The sequence below is a fragment of the Schistocerca serialis genome, chromosome 11, assembly GCF_023864345.2.
Source record: "Schistocerca serialis cubense isolate TAMUIC-IGC-003099 chromosome 11, iqSchSeri2.2, whole genome shotgun sequence".
NCBI lineage: Eukaryota > Metazoa > Arthropoda > Insecta > Orthoptera > Acrididae > Schistocerca > Schistocerca serialis.
The window spans coordinates 106,190,311-106,212,443 of record NC_064648.1 but is presented as its reverse complement, the minus strand read 5'-3'; the positions used below and the strand labels follow the sequence as shown (position 1 = coordinate 106,212,443).

Below are 22,133 nucleotides of genomic sequence, written 5' to 3'. Positions count from 1 at the left end.
AATCAAGTGAACAAATCATGAACGCAGATGTAGCATTTCGGCGTACACCGCCTGTGGTATTCACGTCACTCCGGTTTGCACACGCGAATAACCCAACACTGACGCCAGTGTACAGAGCTCTTGAGGCCGCCGTTCGACGTGGGACTGCTCTGGCTGCAGTGCTGTGCTGACTGAGGCAGGCGGGGGCGGCCGCAGCGCCTCACGAACGGCAGCGCCGGCCTCTGCTGCTGCCATATGGGGGCGGAGCGACGCCCCGGAGCCGACCGCTCTGCCACTGGGAGACCACAGCAGCTGGCAGTGGGACAGCTCAGCTCCTTCACTAATACAGTAGGGATGTGAGGTGAAAGTAACACTGCATTCACCTATAAACCCCAAATCGAAACTAAATATCTGAGTAGCTATCGTTTCTTTCCGTCTGGAACGTAGTATCAGTCAGACTTAAATGCCGTTCTGCCGCGTACTTTTAAACTTTGCAGGACTCTATCGACGCTGTTCACTTCATGAAACTTACTGAACACCGAATTCAGTACCTATGAAAGACGGAAAAGTCAAACTAATGCTCTTCAAGTAATCAAAACCAATATTTCCATTACAATGTTCATACGACAAATCAGGGTCAGATATTTTCGTTATGGAATCCAAATGTTTCCTCTAGACTCAGCCATGAATCTAACTAGTCAGCTAGATAATTTCTGCCTGACAAAACTCAATTTATCCCTGATCATATTCATAACTACACTCCTGGAAATGGAAAAAAGAACACATTGACACCGGTGTGTCAGACCCACCATACTTGCTCCGGACACTGCGAGAGGGCTGTACAAGCAATGATCACACGCACGGCACAGCGGACACAGCAGGAACCGCGGTGTTGGCCGTCGAATGGCGCTAGCTGCGCAGCATTTGTGCACCGCCGCCGTCAGTGTCAGCCAGTTTGCCGTGGCATACGGAGCTCCATCGCAGTCTTTAACACTGGTAGCATGCCGCGACAGCGTGGACGTGAACCGTATGTGCAGTTGACGGACTTCGAGCGAGGGCGTATAGTGGGCATGCGGGAGGCCGGGTGGACGTACCGCCGAATTGCTCAACACGTGGGGCGTGAGGTCTCCACAGTACATCGATGTTGTCGCCAGTGGTCGGCGGAAGGTGCACGTGCCCGTCGACCTGGGACCGGACCGCAGCGACGCACGGATGCACGCCAAGACCGTAGGATCCTACGCAGTGCCGTAGGGGACCGCACCGCCACTTCCCAGCAAATTAGGGACACTGTTGCTCCTGGGGTATCGGCGAGGACCATTCGCAACCGTCTCCATGAAGCTGGGCTACGGTCCCGCACACCGTTAGGCCATCTTCCGCTCACGCCCCAACACCGTGCAGCCCGCCTCCAGTGGTGTCGCGACAGGCGTGAATGGAGGGACGAATGGAGACGTGTCGTCTTCAACGCTGAGAGTCGCTTCTGCCTTGGTGCCAATGATGGTCGTATGCGTGTTTGGCGCCGTGCAGGTGAGCGCCACAATCAGGACTGCATACGACTGAGGCACACAGGGCCAACACCCAGCATCATGGTGTGGGGAGCGATCTCCTACACTGGCCGTACACCACTGGTGATCGTCGAGGGGACACTGAATAGTGCACGGTACATCCAAACCGTCATCGAACCCATCGTTCTACCATTTCTAGACTGGCAAGGGAACTTGCTGTTCCAACAGGACAATGCACGTCCGCATGTATCCCGTGCCACCCAACGTGCTCTAGAAGGTGTAAGTCAACTACCCTGGCCAGCAAGATCTCTGGATCTGTCCCCCATTGAGCATGTTTGGGACTGGATGAAGCGTCGTCTCACGCGGTCTGCACGTCCAGCACGAACGCTGGTCCAACTGAGGCGCCAGGTGGAAATGGCATGGCAAGCCGTTCCACAGGACTACATCCAGCATCTCTACAATCGTCTCCATGGGAGAACAGCAGCCTGCATTGCTGCGAAAGGTGGATATACACTGTACTAGTGCCGACATTGTGCATGCTCTGTTGCCTGTGCCTATGTGCCTGTGGTTCTGCCAGTGTGATCATGTGATGTACCTGACCCCAGCAATGTGTCAATAAAGTTTCCCCTTCCTGGGACAATGAATTCACGGTGTTCTTATTTCAATTTCCAGGAGTGTATTTCATATATTCGTACATCTGGAAGGGGTCAAATTGTCGTCCTTTTACAGAACTGCTGCATAAGCTGCACGTGCTGCGGCACTCTGTGATGCTGTCAGTGGTCACGTGATCACTTTAGCACTCACAGACGAGCTCCTGCACGTCCACACAGCCCTGACGCCCGCCAGAATCTCTTAAAGGCCGGTTCCCACCAGGGCTGCCGAGCGTCAAAACTGCGTGTCAGCGGCGTGGTTGCCATGGAAACGGCGTCAGCGGCACGGCGCGGCGGGATCTGCGTCGCGGTTTGACCATGTCGAACCGCTTCCGCTGCCGCGTGCCACGCTCCAGGTGCGCTCCGCCAATCACAGAACGCGCTGAGCGTGACGTCAGGTACGGAACCCCGGGCCACGCGAACTTTCGCCGAACCGCTGGCGCGGACGCGGCGGCAGCTATGAAATACTAATCATCCGATTCCAAGGAAACTATTCGGTAGAAAAATTTGTTTTCTGGGCATGTTACAGCCTGATATCTTCTCTCGATACAGAACCGAATTTCTTTTCGTTATTGGTGGTGGTTACTTGCTGTATCGCATTTACGTAAACCTTTACACGAAATTTTAATGAGTGTGCAGAGGTAAAAACGCATTGTGTGGACTTTGCGTACAGTTCATTTTAGGTAATACATTATTGCGTATGAAATTTAGTCAACATATCGAAATTGTTTTTAAAGCTGATAGCAGATCGATAGCTATCACCGTTCTCGAGATATTGACTGATATGTCGGCGGACGTGCTGTGCCGTGATCGCGCGCAGGTTGCTCGCGACGCGACAGGTACTTCGTCCTGCTCGTCGTAAACCATGTGGTTGTATCAACCACAAATTTCGTAAACGTTTCAAGAAATCGAAACGTGTTTTTTTGGAAACGATAACTTGTGAAAAGTCATGTATTTCGTCGCATGATAAATATCCTAAATCTGTTTATCTACCGATATATGAAAGTAACTATAGTTTTTCAGAAGGGATAGATGAATTTTTTTAAACGGCATTTAATAGCATGTCGGATGAGAAGTTAAACCGAAACTAATTTGCTGGTATGTCATAAGATGTAATTTACTAAATATGTAGAGCTATTGATTATTTCTTTTCTTTTTTTCTTTATCCAGTGTACTTTACTGATTCAAGACGCATTTCGCCTTTTACTTTAAGGCATCTTTGGTGGAATCTAGAATTATTCAGTTTTGTTTTGATATGTGATACTTGCAGATTATAAAACAGTTCATATCTTTTTTTACGTGAATCACTGATTACTTACAGTAAATCGAATTTTGGCGGACATATACGTTTCCCCTCACCTGGTCACATGCTGGATAATGAACTAAAACTTAGATTATGGAACATAAGCAGATTTTCATGTTCGCTCTTTTTTCTTCTGTCACTAGCAGTAGACGTTTTACCGAAAACTCTGATTTGAAGTCGTAACTACAGTGTGTTCACCTCATGTTCCTTCCTGTCTGGTTTGTTTATATACATGTTGCCAAACTGCAGAATTATATGCTGAAAACTAATGTTTGTTTATTCTTGTTTTCCTTATATCTGTATGTGTCTGTGGCTAGCCAGTGATAGTTACAGAAAGTTGAAAGTGAATCCAGTAGTTGTCAGACAGTGGTTGAAAGATTTGGGGTTCATCTGATTTCAGTTTTGGTTTAAATGTTTTGTGGGGGAGTGCATGGAAGAGTAAATTCACTGCTTACATTAATAGATGAAATAGTAGAATAGTATTTCAACAGATAATTATTATCAGAATAGTATCACCCAACCCCTTAGTCCTCACTCTTTGACGCCCCATAATACGTCCAGTCAACTAACCCCTATTGCTGTCAAAGTTGTGCCGTAATTTCCTCTTCCTCCTCTATTTAATTCCGTACCTCTTCTTTAGTCACACGATCCTCGTATCTGATGTTCAGCATTCTTATGAATCACCACGTTTTGAAAGTGTCCATTGTCTTCTTGACAGAACTGTTCATCGTCCACGTTTCACTCACATACAAGGCTGCACTCCACACAAATACTTTTGTAAAATAGTATCCAACCATTAGAATTTATATTCAGTGTGAACAAATTTTCTTTCTCAGAACGCCTTGCTTGCTATTGACAGTCTTCAGTCAGGTTTGTGTCTGCACCAGGAAATGCCTTACAATTTAAAATCTGGTTTCGAAAACTGTTCCAAATATATATTACTCTTTCGTGATTCTTAAGCAAGGTGCTGGTGATGATTACATAATGCTCTGTGCGAAATTCTATCAGGTGGCTTCCACTTTCATCCCTTCCACCTAGCCTTTGTGTTCTTACTGTTTTCGTGTACCTGCTACCGTATCACATTTTAAATTTTTGTCTCGCTTAACTATCTGAATAATCTCTTTTGTCGTACATTGTTTCAATGTGTTAGGAGATAGTGGAGAATTGTGAACGGTAGTCATGAAATCTGTTTATGGTGAAATGAGAAAACATGACTAATGAAATATGTGAAAGAGTACATTGTACAGAAAATGAAAAATTGGTATGCCTTCACCAAACTTCATCTTTCCTTCATGTAGGTGTAAGATATAGTTAATCAAACGCACCGCGCGTTTCAGTGGGTCCTGCCCCGTACCTCAGTGGCCGTCCATCATTGGCTACCGCTAACGTCTGCCGCTTCCAGATGGGAATGCCAATTCCGCGAGCCGCCACGTCAACGAGGAAAACGCTTGCCGCTGCCGTTGCCGCACGCCGCGCTCTAGTGGGAACCGGCCTTAAGGCCGGTTCCCACTAGGGCTGCCGCGCGTCAAAACCGCGCGTCAGCGGCGTGGTTGCCATGGAAACGGCGTCAGTGGCACGGCGCGGCGTGCTCTGCGTCGCGGTTTGACAATGTCGAACCGCTTCCGCTGCCGCGTGCCGCGTTCAAGGTGCGCGCCGCCAATCACAGAACGCGTTGAGCGTGACGTCACGTTCGGAACCCCGGGCCACACGAACTTTCGCTGAACCGCGGGCGCGGACGCGGCGGCAGCCATGAAATACTTATCATCCGATTCCAAGGAAACTATTCGGTAGAAAAATTTGATTCTTTGGCATGTTACAGCCTGATATCTTCTCTTGATAAAGGACCGAATTTCGTTTCGTTATTCGTTGTGGTTACTTGCTGTATGGCATTTATGTAAAGCTTTACACGAAATTTTAATGAGTGTACAGAGGTAAATACGCATTGCATGGACTTTGCGTACAGTTCATTTTAGGTAATACCTTATTGCGTATGAAATTTAGTCAACATATCGAAATTGTTTTTAAAGCTGAGAACAGAACGATAGCTATCACCGTTCTCGAGATATTGAATGATATGTCGGCGGACGAGCTGTGCAGTGACCGCACGCGGGTTGCTCGCGATGCGACCGATACTTCGTCCTGCTCGTCGTAAACCATGTGGTTTTATCAACTGTAAATTTCGTAAACGGGACAAGAAGTCGAACGTGGTTTTTTTTTTTGCAAACAATAACTTGTAAAAAGTCATGTATTTCGTCACATGATAAATATCCAAAATCTGTTTATCTACTGAGATATGAAAGTAACTACAGTTTCTCACAAGGGATAGAGGAATTGTTTTAAACGGCATTTAATAGCACGTGGAATGAGAAGTTAAACCGAGACTAATTTGCTGGTATGTCATAAGATGCAATTTGCTAAGTATCTAAAGCTATTGATTATTTCCTTTGGTGAGTAACAAACGTTGTTTTCTTTATGCAGTGTACTTTATTGGTTCAAGACGTGTTTCGCCTTTTACTTTAAGGCATCTTCGGTGGAATCTAGAACGATTCAATTTTGTATTGATATGTGATACTTGCAGATTATAAAACAGTTCACATCTTTTTTTACGTGAATAACTGATTACTTACAGTGAATCGAGTTTTTGGCGGACATCTGCGTTTCCCATCACCTGGTCACATGCTGGACCCTTTGTCCTCACTCTTTGACACCTCATAACATGTCCTGTCAACTTACCACTCTTGTAGTCAAAGTTGTGCCATAATTTCCTCTTCCTCCTCTATTTAATTCCATACCTCTTCTTTAGTTACACGATCCTCATATCTAATCTTCAGCATTCTTATTGATCACCACGTTTTGAAAGCATCCATTGTCTTCTTCACAGAACTGTTCATCGCCCACGTTTCACTTACATACAAGCCTGCACTCCACACAAATATCGCACTCCACACAAATACCTTTGTAAAATAGTACCCAATCTTTAGAATTTATACTCGATGTGAACAAATTTTCTTTTTCAGAACACTTTTCTTGCTATTCACAGTCTTCTCTACTTCTGCCTTCTCAATTACTGCTTCCCTTTCAAGTCATTGAAGTCTTAGAAGTGCAGTTTGGTCTCTGTACAAGTTGTAGATAATCTTGTGTCCCTGTGTTTTATCGATGACATCTCGAAAGCTTCTAAGAATGTTTTCATTAAGATTGTCAAAACCTTTCTCTAAACATGGAAATGCTATAAACAAAGTTTCGCAGCTCTTCAGTCTGTCTACTTAGCTAAGCGGTAGGATCAGTATTCCTTCCGCTTTCTAGTCTTCTCTTACTTGCTTAGTTTTGGCTTGCCAAATGAGTTCTTGACAGTTGCTTCTCCTTTGAGCAAAGTTTTCTTTGTTCTTTCTCATTTTCATTCCCCTATGTTTTCCAAGTTGGAATTTTGGACTTTCTGTCAACGTCATGTTTAGACATATTTATTTCCCATGGCCTGCTTTATTTGCTGCATTTTTATATTTTCCCTCTTGTCAAATTTAATATATCACGTTTTATCTAACGATTTCTACTGTACCCTCTTCCCATTCACATACTCTGCTGCATTCACCACTTCTTCTCTCAAAGACATCCATTCGTATTCTAGCGGATTCCTTCCACTGTTTCAGTCAGTCGTTGCATTGCGGTAACTTTAAGATTATCGAAAAACTGTGGGTCTTGACCTATTCAAGTTCCATTTCCTTAATTTGCTACTGTTTACTGTATCTTTAGTTGTAAACTACAGCTGATAACCAGTAAACTATTGTAGGTTTGCGTCTGCACCGGGAAATGTCTTAAAATTTAAGATCTGGTTTCGAAAACTTTGTTCCAAATATGTATTATTCATTCATGATTCTTAAGCAAGGTGCTGGCGATGATTACATTATGCTCTGTGCGAAATTCTATCAGGTGGCTTCCACTTTCATCCCTTCCCCCAAGCCTTTGTGTTCCTACTGTTTTCCTGTACCTGCTACCATATCACATTTTAAATTTTTGTCTCGCTTAACTATCTGAATAATCTCTTTTGTCTCCACTGTTTCAATGTGTTAAGAGATAGTGAACAATCATGAACGGTAGTCACGAAATCTGTTTATGGTGAAATGAGAAAACATGAATAATGAAATATGTGAAAGAGTACATTGTACAGAAAATGAAAAATTAGTATGTCTTCACCCAACTTCGTCATTCCTTCGTGTAGGTGTAAGATATAGTTAATCAAACGCACCGGGCGTTTCAGTGGGTCCCGCCCCGTACCTCAATGGCTGTCCGTCCGTCATTGGCTACCGCTAGCGTCTGCCGCTTCCAGATGGGAACGCCAATTCCGCGAGCCGCCGCGTCAAAGCGGAAAACGCTTGCCGCTGCCGTTGCCACACGGCGCGCTGCCGCGCTGTAGTGGGAACCGGCCTTTATTCCAGGGGCAGCGGCGACAGGGCGTACAGCTACCGCAGCACACGTAACAGAGCTCGTGAGACTAGACACCTCAACACAAACAGTCGCGAACGACCTATTAGCAGTGAGACTGTGGGCACCCACATTTCTAGCTCCTCTCCCCTCCCCCCCTCCCACACACACACACACACACACACACACACACACTCACACACACACACACCACAGCATCGACGTGGAGAGCTCGACTGGTGCCGCCAGGGCTTCCTTCACCTGGAAGAAGGAATGGCGCGCCCTGGTCTTCAGGGACGGCAGCAGATACTGCCTGCATCCAAGTGACGGTCGTTTGTGCATACGACGAAGAACTGGTGAGTGCTACCTCAAAGAGTGTACTCTTCCGAAACACACTGGCCTTACTGTTCACCTGTGCCGTTCCTGGAGAGGACATGCAGAATGTTGTTAAACCCGCTCTTTTGCTTTTCTTGTAACAGGAAGATGGTGTGTTGTTCCAAGAGGATAATGCTCGCCCACATACTGCTCATCGAGCTCAATGTGCCCTGTATGACGTGTGGCAACTTCCCTGGCTGGCACGGTCTCTGGACTCCTCTCCAGTCCAGCAGGTTTGGCGTATGATGGGACGACAAGTGACAGGTGCGACGTGTCAAGCGAGGACTCTTACACAACGACGTGACATCACGTATCCCAGGGCTGTATTCGCCCCCCATACTATTGACTCGATGATAGAGTCAGCGCCTGTGTTGCCGCCCGTGGTGGCTACGCCACTTGCTAATATGGATGTCTCAGGTTGGGTCGATGCCTGGTTCGTCCAACCGTGTGTGCTAATCGTCTGTATGTGTTACCACATCATGTACTCCATATGCAGTGTTGCAACAATAAATCTTGAGTCACCTATTAACCTCCAAAAGCAGTAATTTTTTTTTCTGGCAGTGTATTAGCAAACATGAGTCGCAACATTTGCAGACAATTATCCTATACTATGAGATCATCAGCGTCCATCTTCCACCTCTAGTCCACGCTCGTCATAGACATTAAATCACGAGTAACTTGTATTTAAAATAGATAACTTCACACAGAAATGTCCGTGGAAGCCCTGTAGGCTTGTTCTAGCTCTACTACTGATGTGGCGACAATGGTTTGCAACTCAAACAGGGTGTGGGGTTACAAGCTCAGACGTCTAGGTTATAATTATTATGTATTAAGGAAGAATATTTAGCATGTGGCAGTTCAAATTTGCCGAAACTAGTCATCACTGTACGATCAATTGCGATTTCGGCAAATATAGTTTTCGAATCACAACACTTCATCATTTAAAGCTACAAGACACTCTCTGTGCCATGTAATCCAATAGATGTGACTTTAATTATAATGAATGTAATCCAAATAGACATGTACAGGGCGAATCAAAAAGGAATTTGCAACTTTAGAATAATACAGAAATGTATTGAGATAACTTATAGAATCGGTAGGTGTATGATTATGCAGCAAACAACCTCCATGTACTTCAGTCCATCAGTGCCCCATTCCACCACCAGGAACGCCAGCGTTGTGCGCAGTTAAGATGGCTGCTTTCATTGGTGTGGAAAGTGCCCGCTGTGTGTCCTGGTACCATGAAACGAACTCTGCAATAACTGTTCTGTGGTTTCATTGAAGACCTTGCGTATGTTCCTCCGGTAGCAAACAATTCGGCCGACCTGAAAAATTTAATCCACACTGCCGTTGCTGAAGTTTCTCCCGATTTTTCGCAATGATTGTGGGAAGGGGAAATTGAGTACCAGTGGGATGTGCGCCACATCATAGATGGTAGTAACATCGAAACGAAATGACACTTTTATGCGAAACTTGAGCTTCTTTGCTACAAAATAACACATCAACCGACTCTGTAAGACATTTCAATATATTTCTGTATCATTCCAAAGCTACAAAGTCCTTTTTGACACACTCTTCCTTTTTAGCAATTTTCTAGAATGCTACTGTTGACCAAAGATACGCTCTGTCCAAACGGTAAATCTTTGAACATTAGCCTTAACCACACTCTTTGGTTTGTTTACACTCTGTGGAACAAGTGGGAGTTGTTGGCTGTGGAAAGTTTGCTTAGTGCTGTGTGATCAATTCAAATGGAAAACATGAACTACGTTCCCCAATGTGGTTTTTGAGCAATGGGTAAACTGGTGGATGTTTATTACTGCAAGTAATACCATCAAGCCGACCTTGGAGGGTAAGTACTTCTGGATACCTCGCCACATTCTGTGCTTCTTTCTATCGTCTTTTCTATCTTCCCAGGACTACACTTAGACATTAGAACAGCTATGCCAGAGATGACTGGTCTCGTGGCATTTGGTGAAATATCTCATGTGATATACTAATAATGGGAGGCGCTGCCCAGGGAAGTCGGGCTGGAGGACACGATCTGAGACCGCGTTCCTCAGCAGCGTTGTTGAGGCCACAACTACCAATCATTCCCACTTCGCTTTTTTTCTCTTCTCAAAAGTTAAAAATTTTATAATTTTCGATCTGTAAATTTGATGTATTACAATTTCGAGAAGTGATTACAGCTGTATCTTATACAAAAGATGACAAAAGACCTCCACGCGGCAGTGCACGGGCAGCGCTGCCCGTGACGTCAGCTGCGCAGCCAGACACCGCGGTGAGGCGGGGGCCGAGTGCACTGAGTGGAGCACTGAGGTCCGCAGAAAGTTATCAGGTGGCGGACCCTGGCTGTGCAAATGCAGGCTCGGAAAAGAAAGAAAGTGCAGCCTTTGCTGGAGTCACTGATAGCTCGGTCAACTCGCGCCGGTCTTCCAGGACGCTTAGCACGATGCCGCAGCCGTGGCGGCTACCTCGGCAGTGAGCGCTCAGCCCCCACTGCCTGAGAGGACAGCGCCGGCCCCCACCGTCAGCTGCCGTCAGCCTCCGAGGCACCCTCTCGGCCGCCCACTACGTGTTTTCACGCGGCTGCACAGACAAGTTGTTGTACTGCATTTGCGGCATTATTAGTGGCCTTCCCTGCACGGAAAGCGAGCTGCCAGTAGTTTGTACCGCTCAGAAGCCGGTGAGTCGACTTCTGGCGCCACCCAGCTTTTCAAAGGCTTTCTACAGAACAGCCAGCAACCAACTAGATCTATCGGACTTTCTTGATTATAACTACCTCCGCGATTTTCCATGGCCAATTTCTAGAGATCGATTATAAACGAGACATAAACATGGAGCTACCTTTGGCGCCAAAAGTTATGTAATTTCTTCTGATAATCCATTAGGACGTTGACCTGTGCCTCAAACAAGACTATTTAAGAGTATGGAGACAACCTCATGAATACATGTCAGCAGGGGACCGACCGTTCGAGGGGCTGGAGGCTCAGGAATGGTGTGGAGCGTTTTCAGTTGCAGTGACATGGGACTCCTGATATGTCTATATACAATTCTGATAGGTGACACGTACATAAGCATCCTGTTTCATCATCTGTATCCATTCATGTCCATTGTAAAGTCCGACTAATTTGGGCAATTCCAGCGTGGCAATGCGGCAACCCACATGTCCAGAATTATTACAGAGTGACTGCAGGAACTTTCTTCTGAATTTAAAAACTTCTGCTAGCCACCAAACTCCCCAGACGTGAGCATTATTGAGCATTTCTAGGACGCCTTGCAACGTGCTGTTCAGTAGAGATGTCCACCCTCTCGTCCTCTTACGGATTTATGGACAGTCCTGCAGGATTGATGGTGTCAGCTCCCTCCAGCACTACTTCAGACATTAGTCAAGTCTGTGCCACATGAACCAATTTCTTTTACTCTTCAGTGCCGAGATGTGTGCACGTGTATATGTGTGGTTCTTTTTTCACCTACGCATATTATGTACAGGCAAAAACAAATTAGAAACGAAAAAGTGGTTGACTAGGAAAACAGAGTGCTTATTATTAGTTTTCAATTTGTAGATGGAATTAAGTGCAAATATGGCACATAATTAAACGGAAAAAGCAGATAGTTTATTAATTTAAAAATGTATATGGAATTAAACGTGAAATTATATATGTGATTAAATGGTATAAATGGTTCAAATCGCTCTGAGCACTATGGGACTTAACATCTGAGGACGTCAGTCCCCTAGAACTTAGAACTACCTAAACCTAACTAACCTAACGACATCACACACATCCATGCCCGAGGCAGGATTCGAACCTGCGACCATAGCGGTCGCGTGGTTTCAGACTGAAGCGCCAGAACCGCTCGGCCACACCGGCTGGCTTAAATGGTATAGAAAATGAATATATTAAAAAATACACATCGATCTTTTTTCTTTACAAAAAAAGATTCTTAATAATATCATTGTTATTTCATAAAAAAGAACCTAATCACTACAAATGACTAGCCAGATGTAAAGGATAAAAAGAAGGATTTCCTTAAATCAATATTGTAAGATGTCGCTACTTATTTACAGTGTGCTGCATTACACATGTCTTTTCTTCAGAAATAGACACCTTACATATCAGCACAAAGTAAACTTCAAGGTAAAACAATAGGAACTAAAAAAATTATGTACAGTCACAGCAGCTTCGCAAAACATTACCCCTGAGTTACAGTAACTATATATAATTCAGCATTAACATCAAAGTGCTGACTACTGCGTGCCACACGCTGTGGCGTGCCACCCCTCTGGCTGCCCTCCTGCATGCACCGCCAGCTGCGGCGCCAGCACTGCTGTGGAGGCCGTGGCTGGCTGGCTGGGTGGGGAGCTGGCTGCTGGCTGCGGCCCCGCCTCTGCAGGTCTCCTCTGGAGGCGGGCTGGCGGCTCCCCACCCAGCCAGTGGCCACGTGGGGCCCGCGGCGGCAGCTCGCCACAGCACTGCCCGGCCGACACGTGCGCCACAGAGGCGTCTCGCGCACAGTGCTGGAGACTTCCGAGTAAGCACTGGCTCATGGCACGTTTATGTGCAGTACAATGGTGCGGATGGGTACGCAGTAAGGCAGGAAGAACAATTTATTTTGTATTTTTTCTGTTTATACATTCTATACTCGTTGTGTTGAGCATTGTTTTCAGGGAAATTGCTTTATATTAGCGTTAAATTCAGTTTGTACAGTGTTCAGTCCAGAAAGTAGCACATATATGAGTAGATATACCATCCCTAAATTCTGCTTTAATGGACTTGATATCAATGGCCTCTCCTGGCACAGGGAGAGTACTTGAAGTTATAACCTGCTCCTCCTACATTCAGATACCAGCATGTTAGCCCGTCTGTAGCAGTCGCCAACACGTATTATAAAGCACCCAAATTCCCCACACCCAAATGTTTTATTTAAATTCGCATACCCCCTGAAGTTAATTCAATCATAGCTTCCTATTATATATCCACTATTGAAACTCTCCTCCCATACATTTCAATGTCGGTTGGTGATTTAAATGCACCACACTCTGTTGTCATCTACTTCTTTGAATACTCCCTCATGCTACGCAGATAATCCTTTCGTGCCAAAAACACTTCGAAAGTTTTCTACTTCTACAGCCATCCCAAAGTCACTGCCGGGTTCTGGATCTACATTCACGGGTTTAGATAGACTAACAGTCAAATTATATGTGTTGGTGAAAAGCGATACACTTCTAGCACTTAACTGAGACTTGGTGAGTTGAGGAAGCTCTGATGTCTGAGTATAATAATAGAAAGACTGCCGGCGGCTGTGGCCGAGCGGTTCTAGCTAATAGTCTTAGGCATAGTATAGGAGATGTTAAAAACAAGAGGCATCCTAAATCAGGAATTTATAAATTGACTTGTAAAGACTGTAGCAAAATTTACATCGGGCAAACAGGGAGAAGTTTTAATACCAGATTTAAAGAACATACTACTGGAACAGCACGTAATAAATCACTCTTTGGACAGCATTTAGATATGGAAAAACATGCAGAAATCAATATAAGGGATAATCTGAAGATACTGCATGTAACTCAAAAAGGACCTATGAAGGATATTCTAGAGAGCCTGGAAATTTTTATACATAATAAACGGAATCCGGCAGCGATGCTGAATGAAAAAATAGAGTCACGATAAAAAAATTTTCGAGCTATTCGAGAATAGTATTTGTACACAATGATGCTACTTTTCCTTTTATTATTTCAATAATTTAATTCCTTTGATGGGTACTACAAACGTGTCATAAACTTTTATCCTATCTTTAGATTTTTTAGGTTAACCTTGTTTGTCGATATTTCCATAATCTCAAATAGGTGACAACTTCTCTGTGAATGAAGAGCCATGACATACCTCTACCACGGCAACGGACGCCGCGACCAGGCCGAAGATAACACTATTGTATGTGCACACCCGCTGCTACCATGACGACGGCGTCCTCGCTGCATAGACCAGAGGGCGCCTTATATACGCTTTGTAATCCATGGCAACGGCGTCCTCACCACAAGGAGTAGAGGGCTCTGTAGTCCATCCGTATTGGCCGTTTTAGTAATTGACTCAAATGTTTTCTACGCACATCTACGAATAGATACATTATAATACAAGACGACACCAGTTTCTGTGTGTCACAAATTGTTTTACTTTATATTATGGCACATAATGTAATATACTTTTACGAATTTTACGAGTTGACTACTGAACATATGTTATTATTTTATGATTAACAGTGTAAATGTAACTCTTTTTAAATGGAATGGATCCGTTTTCTGTTATTTACTGTCACTTAAATTTATGTTAAACCAAAGGACTAGTATTTACATATAATAAACTGTATTAAATGCAGTTGGTGTTACCATCTATTCACGTCATCTCAACACGCTATTTAAGCCCATAAGAAGGGTTAGTCTCGCATAGTTTCCTCAGTTATGTAGACAGGAGTGACACCACCAGCAGTCGACCAATGGGTAACATGTTTAAAATTTACGTAATTTCAGCTGTTGTATAATGGAGTCTTTCTGACGGACATCTATAATTTCACGGTGTAGATGCCCAGAAGATGACCCATACGTCGGCTTGAAACCGGTTGGCGATATAATAATAATAAATGCGATTAAGACTGTTTTTCAATAATTGCCTCAGTCTGGAATCGCGCGACCGCTACGGTCGCAGGTTCGAATCCTGCCTCGGGCATGGATGTGTGTGATCTCCTTAGGTTAGTTAGGTTTCAGTAATTTTAAGTTCTAGGGGATTGATGACCTCAGATGTTAAGTCCCATAGTGCTCAGAGCCATTTGAACGATTTCGAATAGAAAGACTGCAGGTCTGATAAATCTGGAAGGTAGTCTGTGGCCTGCTGATACATTTCAGCTGGAGTTTGTTACCCTGCTGAAAAAAGACGTAGGTATAATCGAATATATTTGGTTTTTGGCCCATCCCTGATGATAGCACTTGGCAACGTTCTTTTCACTACTGTATACAGACCTGAAACGATCCTTAATAGGGCGGGAGCAGTGTGGCGGAGGAGAATGGAGGGGGATTGGGGTGGGGAGGGAAGGGTGAGCGCACGTCTGCTGTAATACGACACCGGAAGAAAACTACTGACAGTTCCTGAGGCAGCGATTTGGCTCGCAGTCCACAGTGATTAAGTGCTAAGGTGGCTCAGTACAGTCTGTTAACGAACGGACGAGCGTATACAATAGGTTTGTAGATATGTGAGTGCTAGAAAAATTTCTTAATAACAGAACCTCTTACATTGCACTCGAGAGAGCTTGGCGTGCTGCAGAACATAATCTGACAGACAGGATGAACTGATGATGCTGTGGTGTACGGGGAGATGTAATTCTTGAGTGACTGTGGGACGGTACAAGTTGACTTACACAAAATTTCTAGATGGTGAGATGAATGGTAGTTGAATCTAAACGTAGAAATACTGGAATACAGCATTAGCGGTCACATCAATGAAATATCTCTGTGTAAGGTTGCAAAGCGATATGAAATGGAATGTGCATTTAAGAATGGAGCAGAGAAGGTGAATGCACGACTTCGAGTGGGAGAATTTTAGGAACGTAGGGTTAATCTGTAGAAGACAGAATATAGGACAATAGTACAACCCATTCTTGAGTGCTGTTTGAGTGTTTTGGATCCGCACCAGGTCCTATTAAAGAAAGACATCGAAGCAATTGAGAGGTGTGCAGCTAGATTTGTTACCTTTAGATTCGAACAACACTCACGTGTTGTAGAGATGGTTTGTGAACCCAAATAGGGACCCCTGTAAGGAAGACAATGTTATTTTCGAGGAACACTGCAGAAAAATTTTAGAGAACCGATATTCGTAGCTGACTGCCGAATGATTTCACGGGCATCAACGTCCATTTGGCGCAAGAAGCACTAATACGGAGAAATTAGGGTGTCCGTGGGGGCAAATATACAGTCGTTTTTCCCTTGCCGTATTTAAGAGCGTAACAGGAGAGGAAATGGCTGGTAGTGGTGGAAGGCAGCTTCCGCCATGCACCATATTGTGACTTATTGCGAGTATAGGGAGATGTTCATGTATATCTACAACAATGCTCAGCATGCCAGCAAGCGGTGTGTGACGGAGCGTGCTTCTAGTACCCCTAGCTGACAGTCTCTTTAGTGGACTTGTTGCATCTTCTAGGTGTCCTGCAAACAAAACACAGACTTTGGCTCGTCTTCCACTCAAGATTTTCTGCTTGATCGTTCCTATTTAAGTTGGCCCTAATTCTAATCCCTTGGCATTAGCTGAAATGGCTCCCTTTGAATTTGTGTGACTCATCGAGCAAAAGAAATATAACGGAGTCCTTCTTGTTCGTATGTGGGTGACACAAGACTTTTCATTGTTTAGAATCAGCTGCCACTGCCGCGCGGTGTTGCTGCAAGATCTGTGGCATCTTGTCACGGTTCGCGCGGCTCCCCCTGTCGGAGGTTCGAGTCCTCCCTCGGGCATTGGTGTGTTGTCCTTATCATAAGTTAGTTTAAGTTGAGTTAAGTAGTTTGTAAACTTAGGGACCGATGACATCAGCAGTTTGATCGCATAAGCTCTTACCACAAATTTAATTTAAAAAAAATTAATGTTCAACTGCCTCTTTGCGTACCGCACCGATAAATTCTCTAAATCATTTTGCTATTGCTTTGATCTTCTGATGGCTTTACTAGATGGTAAAAGAGAGCATCATCTGCAAACAATGGCTGCTCAGATTGCCTCCTAAATCGTTTTTATAGATTAGGAACAGCAGAATGCCTACAACACTTCCTTGGGGAAGGGCAGATACCACTTTCGTTTTACTCGATGACTTTTGTGAACTGCTACCAGGCAAACAGGAATACGGGTGTGACCCGGATGAGAGGCGTCACGCCACGCTTCCCGTGGTTTGGCCGTCCTGCGGCAGACTTCCGCTGCGCCCGCCGTCATATTGAGCGCGCACTCCCTGCGACGCGCACTGCTTCTGTTTGCTCCCCAGTGCCGACAGCGGACAATGCAGCCGGCGGGCGTAATTGCCACAGTGGTAGCTCTGCTTGCAGCAAACGGGACATCGGTGCTGGATTGCGTCTGCTGGCACCTCAACAATGTTACTGACTCTGGCGGAATCTTTGAAGACAACGTTGAAAAAACGATAAAATGGTTCTACTGTAATTATGAAGGTAAGTGCTTTTTCGTGCAGCACAGACTGACAAGACCTTATGCACAGTGCAGTTTTCACTCACACACAGGCGCCTTGGCTTTCATATGCTCTTATCAAAGGTGATACGTTTTCTCCCTGACAGTGAAGGACCGCCTTGGGGACAAACTGCACTTCATTCTCACCCTTTTCGGTCAATGTAATTTGTAATAACCTTTTGCATGTGAAAAATATCATAAAGTACGATTTGGGAAGACGGTAAATTAAGCATCTATATTTGCGAATTGAGCGCAAAACGTTTTTCATGTGTGTGAGAATAGATAGAAGTAAGATGTTGCGAAATACAACGAGTAGATTCTTTAAAACCAAAGCACCTTCTTGCATAATTTCTGCCGTATCTCGTCATAATAGCACCCTTTACGTATTTTCCATAGTTCTGTATTCTACATAATCGTGGACATTGATATTACATTAAAAAATAATTCACAATGAATATAGTGATGTCAAACGGATCTGAACTACTTAACGCACAGCGATACATCGATAAGAAAGAAAATGAAATAAAAACTAAGAACAAAATTTCGATCGTTGCTAAGCACAATGAGGAGTGGAAAGTTCCGAGTGATAAAAGAAAATGGTGGGCTGCATTCTGCGCTTCAGAAATTAACATTCGCCGTTGTGTCATCGCAGTGCAGAGGACGTATCCTTAGCGGTACAGCACAGACATCGGTGGCTGATGCCTCAAGTGGCTGGCACGGAGTTCATTTCCTTTACTGCACTGTACAACTTACCTTTCCAAACTGTTTAATTTCCTAAATTAAGGAAAGTATTTTTGTAGTTCTAAAATTACCTTACAATGAGCCTGAAAACGTTCGTAGGGTTGAATCGGCTGTAGACGTATAGAAAAAGACCATCCTCCTTTCCTTTTTCGTGATGGATCTATGACTCTGTCGTTGAAATTTGGAAACCTGTGAATCGTTTTCTTTGCAATAGATAGCATGGCAAGATGAGACAGCCTATCTTCATCTCTGGTACTTCTAAGAAACTGTTTGATCCGTGACTACGTGCTGAAACACGTCTCTGCTTCACAGCTTCCCATGGGACAGCAGCCGCTAATTTCAGCAGATTCCTGACGTCGCCAAAAGGTTCTTCCAGATTATTTTCAATTACAAACTTTATAAGGGCTCCTGCGGTTTTTTTTCTTGAAACCTATTTCGAGAATAAATGGTCTGTAGCTCTGTTTTTAACTCAGCTTTACTTAAAAAATTGATAGGACTGCGTAAGAGCAGATAGAACATTTTCAGGACACTAATTTTTCAATGAAAGAAAGAAGCGGTGTTTGACTAAATTAGAGGGCAACAAGTGGCTGCAGAATTCAAACCTCTGTTTCTTCTGTGATATCATTAACATTGTCTCTAATTTTAAAAATTTCGTTTCGGAATGATGCTGCTGCTTGCTTTATTCAGACGCGACCAGTGGTATATTTTTGAAATTGGCTGTACTAGATGTTCACGTAGGGCATACATACATATTATATAAATGGATATATGTATGTATAAATGTATGTATGTGTGTGTGTGTGTGTGCGTGTGTGTGTGTGTGTGTGTGTGTGTGTGTGTTTGTGTATGTGTGTGTGTGTGTGGTTTGCACATGTTCCACATCCCCTCGTGAACCGATTTCAACCAAACTTGCTACACACATCTCTTACTGCCAGCAATGAATTGCTGTGGGAGTAATAACTACTCATCTATCATAGTTCAGGACACATAACGTCATAAACAGTGAGATGCACGACAAATTGCCTCACAGTGCATGACGTCTAAATTTACTGCTTCTTCCCTACCACCTCTGTTCGCAGCACATTCTGCACACAGTACCGTCGTACACCAGCGAATGTACCTGCAAAGTCGTGTCATTGCATGACGCAAGGACCAGGAGATGTGGCGTCATGAGGGATGAGCTGTGTGAAGAAATGCCACGTCATGTATGAATTTTTAATACATTTATTCGTTAGAGCTGAGACACACACAGAGTCGAGTCCACTCAAGAGAAATCCCCGATACCTGGCAGAGCTTTCATCATCTTTCAGATGCGAAACGCAAACGGCTGTAGGCGAAAACATTAGCCACCTGTAGGGCTGCGAAGAGTCTATGCAGACGTTTACTGAATCGCGGTCTAGACATGAGAATAAGCTGTGCTTACACTTCTGGAAATTATGCATATTTCTTTGTGCGACTGTTTCGTAATTTTAAAAGTGTTTGCACGAATACATATAAATGAAATTTTTTCGATATTACAGAAAAACACAGTTCAATTTTTGTTTTCATTTCTCATAGAAAATTGCCAAATGAACACCTGTACATTGCTGGGTTTGTCAGCTAGTTATTTTTATATCCCTAACCGAAAGGAAAATTTTGTGTGATAGAGTTTTATCCTTAGACCACATGTTTGATTTACATTTTTTGTCTGTCTGCTGGTATCTTCAATGTGTTTAAGACATTCTGGAGTGTCCTCTCCGTTCTCATTAACTGTGAGCACTTTTCACGATTTTAAGCTCCATGTAATGGCCGATCCGTGTGGGATTCTTTGTTTCACAACTGCATCTGGAACAGCCACTTTTCGAGGTGAATGACAAAAGTATTGCTACCTCTGCAGTAGTTCCGAAAAACGGTTTCATTTGTTTGTTTCGACTTGTCGCTTAGGCAAAAATTAAGTTCAGTGAATGTTCATAACAATGTACGTAATACACGAAATTATGCCCTTATATTACAGTTGATTGGGTTTCTGTATGATGGTCACGCATGACGCTGGCGCCATCATAAATTTGAGATATTACGTTTTCTTTCGTTTCTTGGACAACATCGGCGAGTACATCTTTAATTGAATCAGCCAAGGAAGTAGCACTGATAAGCGATTGATTTGAAAACATGCAAAATCTTTCAACCGGCTCTTCAGCAGATAACAGAAAACGAAATACTACCAGTAACAGAAATTTAGAAGCTACATCAGATGTTTCATCTGCTAACAGAGACACAAAAACAGTCTCCGCTAGTTCTGCATTATCTTCGTCCTGACACACATGTAACGTACAGTCCAATAAATTCTTCTGTATACCACTGGGTGCACCTGAAAGACAGCAGAATTGTTCACGTGCTCTTTCACATCCGCAGCTGACGCGGAAGTGAAATTTACCCGTTCCCTAAGTATTCTAGGACTGTTAGATTCTACTGTTTCATCATGTACACGTAGCGCATGTTCAGACTCACTGCAGAACTTTATCTTGGAAAGAACATAGCGAGTTTGTCTTATATCGTCGTTCTGTCTTCCTGTATTTTGCCTGAAAGCTAAGATGTTGCATAATTTCTGTTTTTCCAACGACTGATAAAGCTAAAAATGCATTCTTATGCCCAATAGATTCCCCACGCTTCTTAACCTTCTCTGTTAGATGACTTACAAGGAAATTGTTAAGTGCGACGTCGCAGGAACAGTCTTTAGTAAGGCTTATTCGAAAGTGAAAATTATGACCAGAAAAACATTAACTGGTGATGACGCACCATGTCCACAGAAAACGAGAGTCTGGGATGCGCAGAGATCAACCTTCTATGGGGTGCATGTATAACACCTCACAAAATGGACATCGTCGACATCCAAGAAATGTTAGAAACAAACCATTAACTTGGACCATGGAAACCGAATAAAAATGGCGCGTCTCAATGATCACAAAGATTCGCACCATCGAGATCAAAGACGAGCTCCTTGGCAGCTACGAAGCGTGCAAGGCATCCACTCTTGAAGAATGCATACAGAAATCACATTGGAGTAACAGGGTGACGAGAATTGATGGAAAGTGATGGCGTGCAACCGAATGCGAAACAGCTTACCGTGAAACTGGCTGTCCTTTAAGGCGTTGATGCAGATAGTGCAATAACATGTTTTATACGTACAGAAAACACAAACATGTGGAGGTTGAATTCATCTGGTGGTTCCAGGTGGTATGAACTGCAATGTCACACACTTCCAGGAGCGATGGTTTGTTCTTTAGGAGTATGACTTTTATACGCAGACTACGAATCAAACAATAGCAACTTACTTTGACGAGCTATTAGCCAAATGCAGTGTTCATACCACAGTTGCAGTTATCTAACGCACGTTCTCAGACTCTTGCTTGCTATGATGTAAATATCCCCTACTGCCCTTGCCAAAATCACTCACATGAGAAAGAATCAAGGGGCGCAAAGCAACTCTTAGTTCTTGCAGAGCAATGAATAGCGTTCCAGCATATTTACCATCCGGTTAAAGAGTCAGTTAATTGTATACGAATTGATATTCCATGATCTTGATAGAATTCTCTGGGTACCTTTAATTTCCAGGGTCCCTTTCATATGTGTTTCCTCTTCAAATGCTGATTGGTTGCAGTTGAAAACAAATTCCTTACTCAGCGATAGGATAAGTTTGAATACCTCCCCCACAAATTTCTGGGCCGATTCCGTAGTATGCTGTGCATCGTCAAGCTTCGTTTGAAATTTCATTGTCCTACAATTCTGTAGCACAGTTTGACGTTAAGCAAGCATCCTCTGCTTCTCTTGAAATCACTATATGTATGTCTCGCGCAGTTTGATGTGGATAACGTAGTAGGTCACCAGCATCTACATTCCGTAAATTGTATCGAGCATCCTTGAAACGCGAAAACATCAGTTTTTGTGACAAGTGCGTCTTATCCGTTCAATAACCGTAGTTCTTCTT

At 43.9% G+C, this 22,133-nt stretch overlaps 1 protein-coding gene across 1 annotated transcript in view; it reads left to right on the top strand.

Moving 5' to 3' along the window:
• Positions 1 to 17,224: 17,224 nt before the first annotated feature.
• LOC126427327 (uncharacterized) overlaps positions 17,225 to 22,133 on the top strand; it is a 56,519-nt gene continuing 51,610 nt past the window's right edge. Inside the window, exon 1 of the mRNA XM_050089636.1 lies at positions 17,225 to 17,412. Coding sequence (XP_049945593.1) covers positions 17,247 to 17,412 — 166 coding nt within the window. The 5' untranslated portion in view covers positions 17,225 to 17,246. The remainder of the gene's footprint in view (positions 17,413 to 22,133) is intronic.